General features: G+C 36.6%; 1 protein-coding gene across 24 annotated transcripts in view; it reads left to right on the top strand.

Moving 5' to 3' along the window:
- TRAK1 (trafficking kinesin protein 1) overlaps positions 1–14,395 on the top strand; it is a 117,623-nt gene that overhangs the window by 89,858 nt on the left and 13,370 nt on the right. For 12 of the 24 annotated variants that reach the window (XM_015854101.3, XM_085538217.1, XM_085538201.1 and 9 more), the window contains 8 exons: positions 290–368; positions 788–918; positions 1,442–1,516; positions 2,775–2,912; positions 4,471–4,547; positions 6,328–6,561; positions 7,490–7,806; positions 11,251–11,580. In XM_015854101.3, the coding sequence (XP_015709587.2) occupies positions 290–368; positions 788–918; positions 1,442–1,516; positions 2,775–2,912; positions 4,471–4,547; positions 6,328–6,561; positions 7,490–7,806; positions 11,251–11,580 (1,381 nt within the window). Of the gene's footprint in view, positions 1–289; positions 369–787; positions 919–1,441; positions 1,517–2,774; positions 2,913–4,470; positions 4,548–6,327; positions 6,562–7,489; positions 7,807–11,250; positions 11,702–14,395 lie in introns of all 24 variants that reach the window. The other 12 variants (XM_085538209.1, XM_085538214.1, XM_015854099.3 and 9 more) reach the window with 2 other exon arrangements.

The raw sequence follows: 14,395 nt of genomic DNA, 5'->3' as shown, positions 1-14,395 counted from the left end.
TTTGTATGCTTAGGGCTTTTTATTTTTCAAATGTAAAGTACACAGGTGACATCTTGTGGAGATGAGGGGATACTGGTACAACTGCATGCAATAGCATCTCTGTAGTGTTCACCTGGCCTCTTTATCCATAACATAAAGGAGGACAGGCAAAAACTGTTATTTTTTTCACTGTCTTCTTGGAGGAGTGAATAGAAAAGCTCGTCTTTCTGAAGCAGATGGAAATGCAGCAGCATGCTGGCAGAGAACAAAGATGGTAATATCACATATTTCTTGTGGATTTCTTGAATAGGCCTGTCAACTGAAGACTGAAACAATAACTTATGAAGAAAAAGAACAACAGCTTGTCAACGACTGTGTCAAAGAGCTAAGTATGTTTTTTTTTTTTTTCTTTTTTTTTTAGATCTTATTTGAGGTCGTTTGGTTTAAAAAAAAAAACAAACCAACTGTGTCAGATCAGTCAGTCATTTATTCCTGCAACACTGACTGTCATTATACAAACGACTGTGGGAAGAAAATTTCATCTGATTTATTACAGCCAGAATTTTCTGCTGTGAGATAAATCTTTCTCAAGTGCAAAAGAGTTTTGCATAGAAAATGTTAGTGTTAGGGAAAGGACAGTCTCCTATGCAACGTGAGCACTTTGTGTCTTTCTGGTTTAGTGTCCTACGTTTCTGCATTCTGGGGCAGGATTCTGCTGAGTCAAGTGACACTCTGAAAGAACATCTTTCTTCTTACATCTTTCTGCCTTTGCATATTGTGATGGTGATTGTAATTGTTTATCTTTAAGGGGATGCAAACATACAGATTGCCAATATCTCCGAGGAGTTAGCAAAGAAAACTGAAGATGCTGCCCGGCAGCAGGAAGAAATCACCCATCTTCTCTCTCAGATCGTCGATCTGCAGAAAAAGGCAAAAGCTGTAAGGAATCCAGTTACAGGATCAATGCTGTGATTTGCTATCATTGTTTTACTGGAAGATAAGTTACAACTTATAAATGCTAGAGCCTAATGGGGATTTTGAACCTCCTTATCTGGATGCCGTTGTTTGATATTTAGTATATATCACTCTTGACTAGAAAGCATATGTATGTTAAAAATGCTTACATTAAATACCAAATGTATTAAGTACATTTATTTTCAGTATTAAATAAAATTCTGCACTGAACTTGAGTAAAACAAGACTATCAGTACATGTATCTCAGTGAGCAGGTTGTCATCAGTAGGTCTTAAGGGATTCATTTTGAATATACGCTTATGCTGGGTACACTTGTGTTAACATTTTGTTATGCTATGTAAATGTTTTTTAATGAAGTGGTATGGGCTAATATTGCTGCAATAAGAGTCTTAAGTTAGAATTTTCCAATTTACTAATAGTATATGATATAAACATTAGAAATACTGAGATGTTTTGACCTGCGGTAATGTTTCTTGACATATTTTAGTGTGCAGTTGAAAATGAAGAACTTGTTCAGCATTTGGGAGCAGCTAAAGATGCCCAGAGACAGCTCACAGCAGAGGCAAGTACACTGCTTGGTATTAGAATAATTTAGTAGTAGGGCACAGGGTGTTTGCTTTAACATGGGACTTTTAATGTGAGCTGGATTAGAAGCATTAAAAAATGTTTCATATATATAGGCATATGCATGAAATAACTTTCCTGTTTCCAGAAGATATTAGAACTTTTTCTTCCTGTTCTTTCCAGCTTAAATGACACATACTTTACAAAACTGAGGCTTATGGGCTGTTTAAGAACCCTTTTTGAGGGTACCTTCTCTAGGCTGGTAAACCAGGCTTATCCTGAACAGTGAGATAGCATGGAAGAGCTCATTTGTAGTGTATTTGTTCAGTGAGTAAACCAAAGACAACACGGAATTGCTGGCTGTCTTCTAGGTACTCCACTTACATGTACAGAATAGACAAAACAGAATGAAAAAAGCCTGATACCCTTATGATGCGTCTAATACTTGAACTACTTTGGGTCAAAGATAGGAATGCTCAGTGAAGCCTTTCCCGCTGGTAGTTCTTTTGCAGTTTCAGTGCTCCAGTGGAAAAGAATGAGCTCAATCTTCGTGGAATCTCTGTTTCTAAGCCAAGTAGTTTATTTTTATGAAACTTGTAGGACTGCAGTATTTCAGGCTTCTGCCTCTTTGCCCAACTTTGTTTAAGTGGTTGGTGAACTGAAAAACCTCGAGGGTATACAGACATCTGCATCTGCACACAGAGTGATTACATATGGTGTGTTTTCAGAGAAGGTCAAGCTATAAATAAGGCATGGTGTTAGTCTGTTGGAAGTTATATAAATATATGTGTTAGTCTTGGTTTAAAAATTGTTTGGTCTTTTGGGTCACTATGCAATATCTTGTTCTTTTTTTCATGCAGTTTGCCACTGTGGTCATCCTGATGATAACCAGGCAAATAAGAACTGCTGCAGATTATCGGACTAAACACACATTTATCTCCATATCTCTTTGACAATGTCTTTATCTAGAGATAGAGAGGATAGGAATTTGAAGAGGATTTGAAGTGATTGTGTGCCACTAATTTCTTCTCCTCCATTGTTAATCATCAGCCTAAAACTTTACATATTCCCTTTCTGTTACTAATCAGTTATTCATGATTTTCAGTGATAGGAAATTCACCCTTTGGAGTTGTTTTCTTTTATAATAGGATATTCCTCCTTACACCGTTATTCTTACTAGTGTAAAAACATTTTATGGTCTTCTCATGACTACAGTGCAGATCACAAGGTCCTAGACTGTTTTCTCTATGTTGTAGTTGCGTGAGCTGGAAGACAAGTATGCAGAGTGCATGGAAATGCTTCATGAGGCTCAAGAAGAGCTGAAGAACCTTAGGAACAAGACTATGCCAAATGCTGTGTCACGTCGGTACCACTCCCTTGGCCTCTTCCCTATGGTAAGCAGATTTAAGGGGGAAAAAAACCCCACAACATTTCAGAAAACAAACAAACAAATGTGAATGTTTATATCTGAATTACAGCCCCAAGGATGAGATGCAGACAGGAGCATGGGTGAAATATGTATATGTGGTGTTACAGGATTCCTGAGAGCATGTGTTCTGCATGCTTTGCTCTGAAACAGTGGTGCTGTACTGTTGGTAGCTTTCACTGTGGTACTATATGCAATCTTAAGCTGGCTGGGAAATAAATAATGGGTATTATCAATAGATTATTTAACAGTATGCATCTTGTGTATGCTGGGGCCTGGTTTTCAATAGGAGATTCTTGGTTTTCTTATAAATCCTTGGAGATGTAACTTCTTGGTAGTGAAACTGATTGCACATGGATGTGGCATTGTTCTTATCACTTATGCTGTACCCTCTAGTTCTTCAGTAATTGTATCCACTCATAGACATTCAATTCATTAAAGGAATAGTTGTTGTTAATGTGTATTGTGACAGTGTCAGTTATGGAGATCTCACTAGTTTTATCAACATTATTTAATTAATTACATTTGATAATGACAGAGTATGTTTTAAGCATGGAGAATATGCAGTACGCTTAACCAAATGAGAGAGTGGGTATAAACATCTAGTAATTTTCAGTGCCTAGTTTTATTTGCCTTTGTATCTCTAAAATAGTGTAATTACTTCTTAAGGCATTGGTACCAATGAAATTTCTTTTGAGTTTCATTAATGTAATTAAACAACAGAATCTAGTCTGTCCTCCTTGTTCTTAGCCATGCCTCATCTTAATCACTGAGAAAGAACACGTGTAAGTTGGTTTGTGCTCACAAGAAGGAAACTGCCTTGCTTTTTCACTGCCCTTTCTGAGGTAGAGTTTAAAGTGCAGACCTTTAATACTGCAACAAATACAGTTGTAAGCTGAGTAAATTATACTTGTGTTCAGATATTTTTGTGTGTTTTGTATAAAAATGGTTTTCAGATGTTGATTCAGCAAACCTGGCATTTAGACCCTGTACTTCGCTACAGTTTAGGCAGTAATGCAAACTGACCAGCAGTGGAGAACTGATAAACTTTAACCCTATGGGGGAGGTATATTAATATTTCATTCCAAGAGCTCTCTTTTGTGGGTCAGTGGGTAGTGCTGTAAAAGAATATTTTCTGTTGGTTTTAAACAAAAAAGAAATAAGCAAAACACTTTATGTAAAAGGAAAGTGTCATTGTGCAGGGAATTTACTCTTAAAAGCTGGATGACCTTGGATCTGTTGTTGCTTGTGCTGTTTTTTTAGTATTATTGTCAGATGTTATCATGTCTCTTCAGATGATGAGCACTGTAACAGTATGAAGCTGAGCTGTAGCTTGTCACCTGTTGAAGTATATTCATTAGTCTTCTAGCTTTCCATTCTATTTTCATTCTTAAACCTATTTTTTTTTTTCCTGGAACGACAATTTACTGCTGTTAGGTATTTTATAGAACTAATCAATTGTTTTCTGCAGTGACAACCTGTTAATATTAAGATACTTATTTTACTTTTGTACATGTCTTTAACAGGATTCTTTGGCAGCAGAGATAGAAGGGTCAATGAGGAAGGAGCTGCATCTAGATGAACCTGACTCTCCTGACTTGGCGTATGACTGAAAAGATTTGATTCCTAAATGATTGTTTATATCTGGGGCTTAATTAGTTTTTGTTAAGAAAGGAAATGGCAGGATATAGTTGAGCTGAAAGTTTAGAACCAAATTTTTCTGGAAAGGCATCAGTGACAGAGGGAAAGAAAAACAAATTATCTGGTTGTTAAGATAGTTTTTTATATATATAAATTATATAATGTTATGTGTATAATGCAATATATATATATTATATAATATATATAATATAATGTATATAATTATATATTTTATATATTTTTAAATATATAATATATATAATTATAATTTTTTTATGTATATACGTATATATATATATATAGTTGTTTTTTTTGTTTTTTTTTTTTCTTAAGCTACCATAAGAAAACCTCCATATAGAGGTTTTTCCTTGCCTCAGGAAATTTTTATATTCATCCTTGAGTGATAAGATGTGGTTCTGAGAATGAAAAGGATGGGTTTTCTTGTGTCTTACTGTGCTGGATTTTGTCACTTAATGTTCAGAGGATGAGTTCGGTTCCTTAAATTCTTTTTTCAGGTGTTAGAGCAGAAGTTACAAAGTAATTATTGGTCTAATCCAATTTTTAGAGAGGGAACATCAATGTAGACAGGGATTTGAAGTGATTGTGTACCACAGCCTGATGCGAATTACACTTGCGTAAATTAGTTAGATCGCATTTTGCTAATGCTCTCTTGAATTAAACAAAAGTGGTTTGAAACAAGTTAAGTACTTACTAAGGTCCAAAAGCTAAAGTTAGCTACAGCTTGGCAGAATAGGCTTTATTGACGTAAGTTGAATGTGTACTCCAACAGGTTTATCTTGCCTAATTGAACAAAGCATAGACTGGTTTATTTGAAACAATTTAATCCTAATTAGGGGGTGTTTAAAAGTTTTTACCTTTTTTGACCTGTAATTTTATGAAGAAAGGACCAGCCACTTCCAAGAGACCTTCCAAGTGTATTTACAGACAGTCTGACATATTCTTAATCATTTCAGAAAAAGAGACAAGAACAGGGAAATGTTGGTTAGAAAAGTGTAAGGTAGAAAAGATGTGAGCATGCTCAAACTCTATGGGATCCTTTTGTCCTACCAGACTAATCTAAAACCAGGATGTAGAGAAAATTTATTTTGTCTGCTGAAGTGTCATCAGATCTTCATCTTGGAGCAGATAATCAGGACAATGGCGATAAAGAAAAAATGGTATAAGTAGGTCAGAAGTTATATTTTCAGCATTGACAGCATCTAGACTCTTGCTGTGTTCTATTTCTGATTTGTTTTTTGTTTTGTTTTTTTTTTTAATGCTACTTAAGGAGGTGGTAAAGTTCTTACAGAATGAAAAGTTGCAAGACTTGTATTTATTCTATGACAAACAGATTCCCTTTAGAAATGGATTATGCAGTTAAGAACTGAATAGGTGTTAATTTTGTTTTTTTTTTTAAATCTTATTTCCATACATTTACTTTAAGGGTTTTTTTTAGGTACTAAACATGCCCTTTCACTTACTCTATGATAGTATTTGAGAGTATCCATACACATAATTCTCCAGTAATCTGCCTAAAATATTCTAGCATGATGTGTTATGTTGATGGATTAAATGTGATGGTGAGACTGTAATGAAGATGGGACTCTACATGTACTCTTTTACAGATCCTATAAATGAAAAGTAGTTAGTGGAGCTGTGGTAGGGTCATTAACAAATTGCTACCTGTTTATCTGGTTGCTTTTAAGGTATTAAGTGATTATTAACTTTGTATGTCTTACCAGTCATCAGAAGCGGGTCTTCGAGACAGTGAGAAATGTTAACCAAGTTGTCAAGCAAAGATCCATGACTCCATCACCAATGAATATCCCAGGCTCCAACCAGTCTTCTGCGATGAACTCACTCATTTCCAGCTGTGTCAGCACTCCACGTTCTAGTTTCTATGGGGGAGACATCTCTAACATTGTCATAGACAACAAGACCAACAGCATCATCCTAGAGACAGACTCTGAGAATGGGTCAGTACTGTAGCACTTGGCTTTGTGGGGGTATTTTTTGTTTTGTTTTGTTTTTTTTTGTTCTTAATTCTGACATAGAGGCAAGGAGTTTCTATTTTCCTCTTTTCACCTAATATCATGCAGCTAGCTTGAATTGTTACTTTTTGTGCTTTTAGTTCTTCAACACTCCAGCTTTTTGAAAGCACTGTGTATCAGTTTCTGCAATTTGCACCTCTTTGGAGATGTGTCGTCACTTGGTGACGTAAAACTTCACATTCTCTTTGCAGACATGGATCAATACTTAAATTTACTTACATTTTCACAGTTTTACATTAATGTTATAGTGTTCTGACCGAAGATGCAGCTGCAGCTCACTCTTCTGATCTTAAATAAAATGGTGGGATGTGTAGGTGGATGTTGGAAACCTACTATGAAAACCTACAAAGAAAACCAGTTAGTAAAGTTAGAACTTTACTTTCCAGCTACTTGTCTCTTCCCTCAGTGTAGCTCCAGGTTATGCTTCATATATGTTATAGAAAAAGCTACTTGATGTCTCAAAACAAGCAGTGTTTATCATCATAATATGCTTGTGTGACTTACTGATTTATTCTTGCAGCATTGTCTGTAAAGGACTTGGCCTTCTCTCTTGAGTTTATATAATCATGAGAGAGAGACTAGTAAACATCTTTCAGTTCTTACTATGAGGAAGTTCATAGCTAAAGCACAGCTTTTCCAGTCAGGAACTGGGATTCAAAATAGTTTTAGTGTAAAATGAGAGAAAATATTGGCATTTGCCTTACAGCAGCTTGCTTGAAGTGTGGTGAGTTGTTCCCAAGCGTGGTATTCTAAAGTTTGAATGTCTTAGAACTATCACTTAATAATGTGTTTCTCAAACAATCTTTTCCCCATCCCTACCTTCTTCTCTTTTCCCTGTCCCATTATGCTTTAGGAATGAAGACAGAATGAAGAAGCCTGGAACTCCCGGGACACCAGGCTCCAGTGACCTAGAGACTGCCCTTCGCAGGCTGTCCCTTAGGCGGGAGAATTACCTCTCAGAGCGGAAGTTCTTTGAAGAAGAGCAGGAAAGGAAGTTGCGGGAACTGGCAGAAAAGGGTGAACTCCGTAGTGGTTCCATTACTCCCACAGAAAGCATCATGTCTCTGGGAACTCACTCCAGATTTTCAGAATTCACTGGATATTCGGGAATGTCTATCAGCAGTCGCTCCTACCTACCAGAAAAGCTTCAGATTGTGAAACCACTAGAAGGTGATAACAAAGGGCCTCGGCCTTTATCTGTTCTTCTAAGTGACTCTTTGTGGTCTCTTATTCATTATCAGAAAGCAGGAAATCTTTGCAATACTTATTCTTTTTACTTTAGAGACAGTAATCCACGCTGTTGGTTTGAAATCTTCTAGCTACTACAATTTTCTACAAGCCTTAAAAGTTAGGAAACAAATCCAGCCAAGGGAATAAAATATTACAGGCCATATATGCATAAGCAGTACACCCTTACATGTGAGCTAAATCTCAGTGTTGCTGCTTCAAACTTAGAAAAGGAATGTGTTGGCGTATCTGAAAATGAGTGACAGAGTTTTAGTTCATCCACTCTCATTTCGGTAGATGTTTGCAAAGAACTTTGCTTTGAATAGACCAGTTGGTATAATAGGACTACCTTTGTGATTAAAAATGACCTCTGCACTTTAATTGACTGAGTGGCTATACACGAGTCTCTATGGCTTTGGTTTCACGTGTGAAATAGGTTGTTTTAGCCAAATTTCCTCTGCATATTGTTGTCAGGACTAGAGCTTAATTTCAGAGCAAAGCGCGTGCATTTCTGTAATCTGCCTAACAAAGCTGGTGGTACACAAGAGTAGTATAGTTAGTCTGGCTTTCTTTGGAACTCTCAGGTTGTTGCTGGCATTGAAAGTTGAGTAAATTCCTCCAGATTTTAAACAAAAGCCTAAAACACTCCAGAAATAACATTAGTTATGCAATGTAGCTTTGGTTTCTTTTTGTTTTGGTCCTTTCCCTCCTCTCTCAGACAGAACTTTTGTGTTATGTTGTCTGTGTCATTTGTTCATCTTTTTAGAATTATTTTTTTTGTCTGTAAGACATCATACATAAGCATAATACATATTCAGAAGGTTAAACCAACCCTTTTTGTGTCCTGAAGAAAGAATATGCTTTATCTGCCTGTTCAAATGAAACTATAGCCATAGCACGAGTCCATGCTGCTTAGCGGATTGTTATAGTTAGTTTACATGATTGCTTTTCAGTGGTCATAAAAAGCCTGTTACATCGTGAGAAAGGGGATGATCCAGCTTCATCTAAGTTACTGTTTTTGCTACCGCTGTAATAGATTTCTGTCACCGTCCCATTATATCTGCTTTTTTTCTTCCAATAAACTCTTTTAATTCCTTATCATCTTTCTATCTGACTGTTTTGTTGGATTTTGTTTAAACCATTTTGTTTATTATTCCCATGGGGTAATTTTTTTCCTAAAAATTATCTGCTGAGGTACTTCCAACATTTGGTTTTACATCTCATTTATGGTATGTTTGTCTGCCTGTTTCTTAGGTTTACTATTTGTTGTCTTTCATTACACACATGTTTATTATTATTTTGTTCCTCACTTCGGCATGGTTTCTTTCCCATATATTTTTCATGAAGTTTAATTCTGGTTTTTGGGTTTTATTTTTAAACTTCATGCTACTGTGGCAAAATAGCACCTGCAAACTGCTCCCAGTGGTTGTAGTTCTGTTTTGTTTTGTTTTCCTATGGATACTCGTGCCCTAAAATGGGGTAAGGAAAAGTTGGTTCTTTATTAGTTCAGGTTAGTGCCTTCTACTCTTTTAAAGCAGTTGATTCCCACAGTAAAATGAATAGCATGACAGAGGCCCTAAGCAATGAATTAATTTTCTTTACATCTTTTAAGAATGGAATAAAATGTCCATTCAAATTGACTTGCTTTAGTGACACTCTGGTGAGGTTGTTTTTTGTTTTTTTAACTAAATAACTGTATTGTAGCTTCTTGTACTTCAAGCACAAAGTATCACTCCCTGCGTACTATAAGAAAACTAATATAACTTACAGAACTGTCTAGTGGGAGTCTGGGATTATTGAATACAGGACAAGGACTCCTCCCTTCATTTGGCTTTTTTGTTATATTTCTTTAAGCCAGTTTATAAATGAATGTTCACAACTATTAATTGCATTTTGCATTTGTGTGAATTTTCTCTATGGTAAAGTTAAAGCTCACTTACACACATTGTTTGAGGTTGAGCTTAAAGTAATAGAGGCCTTTGTGACAATTCAGAAATAAAAACATGATAGGGATGTTCTTAAGGGTACCAAACAGTCTGAATCCTCCTTCGTCACTCAAAACTTGCTAAAAATAAACTGAACTATTATCCAAAGTAGCCCTTCAGATCCAATTATTCTGTACTGTGGAATCTTTTCATGTTGAGCAGGTTTTAAAAAGTGACGTAGACGTCATTGCATCACTACGCACTGAGCTCAGCTATTGCAAGGGAAGAAGTTTCCTCAGTTAGTTTCCTATTTACAATAAGCTTCCTGCAATGAAATGTCCTTGTTGAGAAATTATTTTCACTCAGATGCAAAATAATGTGCATAAGTGCCATTCCTCCCCTAGGCATTTAAGTGTGTTAGATTTTTACATATACCATGTAATGAATTGAACATTCTTAGTGTGTTAATGGTGGTAAGATATTTGTATGTCAGCTTATTGAATGAGTCACTGTTCTGTTTTGGGGAGAGAGGGCAGGAGCAACACAGCAAAAACTGCTCTGATTTGAGCTGACAGAGATGGAAATGAAGATGCTTTGTTAATAAGACCTGGAAAGAATAGTTTTAAGCTACGTGTTATACGGTTGTGACTGATAGGCGCATATGGGAAAATGTTGACTCTTGCAAGTGATGTTTAGTTGGAGTTTGAGGACCAAAGTCCTCCCCTGATCTTGGTGTACACCAGTTTAATCTGTTTAATCTCATGTTGAACACTGTATGTTGAATGCTTTTCTCTGGAAAATGCACTCAAAACATTTTTTCCACCAAGGATGAAGCTGCAGGTATGGTAGCATTTAGTTATATAGTAGCTGACTGTGTGTAGTGTAGGGGCCCTGATAGGGTCCATACAAGTATTTGGACTGGATGTATAGCCCAGAAGTCTTACATGCTTACACGTGCTTGGAGTTGGTGTGGCTTTCTAACACATTAGAATGCTGACCTTGCTGTATCCTCCTGTCAGTGACCAGTAGTAAATACTAGCATGTTCCTAGCACCTTTCTTAATGTGAGCTTAATGCAGGGGTATATGGTTTATGTTCTTAGAGCTTTCAGTTCAACTCTTAACAATATGAATTTTTTCTACTCCTGCTTAATCCCGTGAATTTAAGGAGATGAGAATATTGATGGGGAGTAGATGTGCATGTGCACAAGTATGCCACATTCTGCCACCAGGCTTTGCCTAAGTGCTGATGTGATCAATTTATTTCCTGCTTATCTGGAAATGCTGAAGCAGCTTTGCCTTGTAGCATGTCTTCCTAGAAGTATTAAGACTGGTTCTTGGAAGCTCCAAACTATTAGTGAGTCTGAGGTTTGAGCTTCTGGATAAACCAAGTGAGATTTTTGGACTTTTGGATTCTGAATTGATTACTGATTTATCTGTGGTTGTCTTTTGTTCCTTTTCAAGGTTCTGCCACTTTGCATCACTGGCAGCAGCTGGCTCAGCCTCACTTGGGTGGGATCCTGGACCCAAGGCCTGGGGTTGTCACTAAGGGCTTCAGGACCCTGGACCTTGACCTGGATGAAGTGTACTGCCTTAATGACTATGAGGAAGATGAGACAGGTGACATTTCTTACAAGGGCCTAACTACCTCGACGCCAGTTCAGCACACAGAGACCTCAGGTGAGAGGTCACAAGCACAAGTGACTGTTTCAGACAACAAGAATAACCCCCGCCAATCTCAGGCTTTCACAGAGGAGATGCAGGAGTCCACGGCTGACGATGATGAGGGGTCTGGTGAGGGAAACTCATTAAGTCCAGTAAAACTGACATCTTTACAGGATTTTGATTACTGGGCCATTCTCACATCTCTCCAGAACAGCATCCATAATATCGCTTTGTGTGTAGCATCTGCACGGTAATGTGTGCGGTGGTTAGAAAATAACCATTCTAACATTGGCTCAAAAATCCTTTCTTTAATGATCTGTTAGTTTGACACTTCTTTTCAGTAACAGAATCCATGGTCAATATTTTACTTTATTTTGATAAGAGAAGGCTGCTAAAAGAAAATGATATATTCACAAACCTCTTGTGTGGCACGTATGGGACATGTATGTGTACTGAGTGCACAATCTCACTTCATTGTGTATTATGTATAGACAATATATATTTTATATGCTTACAGAATAGATATTTTGCTAACTTTTCGTAAAGGGCGATTCCATGCTTTAGATTTTATATTTGGGGGGGAAAAAAAAAAGATGACAAAAGGTGCATCTGAGTTGCCCTCGCTGAAACAAATGGGAGTGCCTTAAAATCAAGCATTTACCTCAGATATGAGTGTCTGGTTTTAAATTTTGGGATAAAACTTAAATTGAGTTAAATAACTAAGATGATGTTTTGGTGCCTGAAATGATGTCTTCCTCACTTTCTGCCCATCATACTATTCTTAACTTCTATCCTTCATATTTCTACCATATAAAGACATTTTCAAATGATTCAGAACAACGTGAATTAGTAGATACTCTGAATGGACATTCTCGTCCATTTCTGTATGAAGTTACACATTCTCAGAGCACAGATGTATTTTGAGTTTGCATGATTTCTTTCACTGTTGGTTTTGTTTTGTTTTAATAAGCTTCATAGGATTGCTCATTCTTGAAGATTTGCCACTGGTAAAGAACTGTATGTAGTCCTGAAATAGAAAATTACCAGAACTCCCTTCAGGCTTGTTTTTACATAACTACTTTAAATAAGGATGCTTCCTTCACCCTCTTTTTTTTTTTTCTGGAGTAAACCATAACTTATCATTTGACTGATCTTTGAAAAATCAGGTGATTTCGCAGGGCTGGACAGCAATATTTCTCTGCTCCTTTTGTGAAAGGTAGAGTATCCATTGCTCTCGTCAGTGGGGCAGCTCAGTGCTGCCAACCACTGAACATAAGCTACTTTCAGTCAGTTGTAATAAGGCCAAACCTCATCCAAACCCTTCAACTTCCCTTTCTGTTTGCAAAAAAAAGTGGCTTTACTCTATGAAATTGTTCAGGAATAACAGTGTTCTTAAATTTTTATGTTAATGTGGATATAAATAGTGTTTCCACAGATGTGTATGGTTTTCTCCAGGTGTTTACCATTTGAAGAGTCTAAATTGTAACAGTAGGAAACGCACAAGTTATAGGAAACATGGACTGAAATCATCAAAGATGGAAGTAACTGACTTTTTTCTTTTTTTTTTTTTTTTTGTCTAGAAAAAAAAAAATGTTCAAGAAAAAAACCGATTTAAAATGTGTTGCTGCAAGGAGGAAGGGAACAAGCAGTTTCTCTTGTACTCAATAGCGTAAAAGTCTATTTGGGCAAAGAATCTTCCAATTACAAAAACAGTCAACACATAAATGTGTCAAAGGTTATGAAACTTTATTGTTGTGGACTATACATAGAGAGAAGTATAGAGAACAGCTTTTTATTCTTTTAAGAACAGATCAAAAAAACGTCCGTGGCTAAGGATTTGGAAAAGTTCTTTGTTTGGAGTACAATTATAAGTCTGGGCCTGTGTAGTGGTTACAGATTGGCTGGAAGAGACTTGTATTTGTCTCTATTTCTTTTCTCAGTTACAATTTCAATACTGGTCACTGTAGAACAGCTTATTCCTTAAGGACTTCTGATTTTTCCTGGAAAACTTCAGTTATCTCAGACGAGGCTTTTAAGCATATTCCCTACATTATAATTTGACAAGTGGATAAGATCTTTGAACCTTATTTGGATCGTTTGATGAGTAATTTTGAAACATTACAGGAGTTGATCAGAATGATTAACTTCTGTCTAGAACAAACAAACAGATTGGAAACTTACTTTCTGTTCTTTTTCCTTCATCCAAATTGCCTGGCTACTTAGGATTTTGAAGTATCCATTCCTACCAGGTTATGTATTTCATTACATAAGTGAAGTAAAGATACTGCTGTTCCTGCTTTTTGTTGAAGCAACTTGTCAGGTGGTATACAAGATACACTGGATGTTTTGAGAGTAGGCACTTATTAATGTGGCAGTGCTTTTCTGAATCCTGTCCACTGAAGAATAATTTATGGAAGCAGGAAGATATATTCCTAGCTTATGACTTGATTTTGTATTGATTTTGTATATTGAGCAGCCACTCTCTTGAATAGCTTCCTCAGCATTCTTTGTGCCTATCTTAGGTATCTTGTTAAGAATTGCAATACAGGCAAGGGTTTGTATGGGCACGTGTATCCCTGAAGTTGGCACCTCATTGCTTGCCTGGTTTCAGGAGCTATTTTAGGCTGTGGTGTAAAGAATGTGGAAGTAAAATAAAACAAAAAGGGAATGAGATAAATTTCTTGGATACGGTGCTTGTTTGTTTATGATGCAAGATATATCTGTTGTGGAAAAATCAGATTTAAGTGATTCATGGATGGCAGAAAGGAATCTCTACAGGTGCTATTGGAAGACCACACAGTGTGTCACTCCAGAGCTACAGCTCTTCTAACCTAGAAACAAAATATCTTTGGAAATAAACTGCCTATCAGGACCATTTCTAGCAGCTGTAAATCATCTTAGCCTTTTGGGTAGGCACCTGCTCTGTTTGTGTGTTTGCTGTGAA

The sequence above is a fragment of the Coturnix japonica genome, chromosome 2 (assembly GCF_054131305.1).
Source record: "Coturnix japonica strain WE chromosome 2, WE-NBRP24, whole genome shotgun sequence".
In the NCBI taxonomy this organism is placed as follows: domain Eukaryota; kingdom Metazoa; phylum Chordata; class Aves; order Galliformes; family Phasianidae; genus Coturnix; species Coturnix japonica.
The sequence above is the reverse complement of the archived record's forward strand: the minus strand, read 5'-3'. Positions and strand labels throughout refer to the sequence as shown.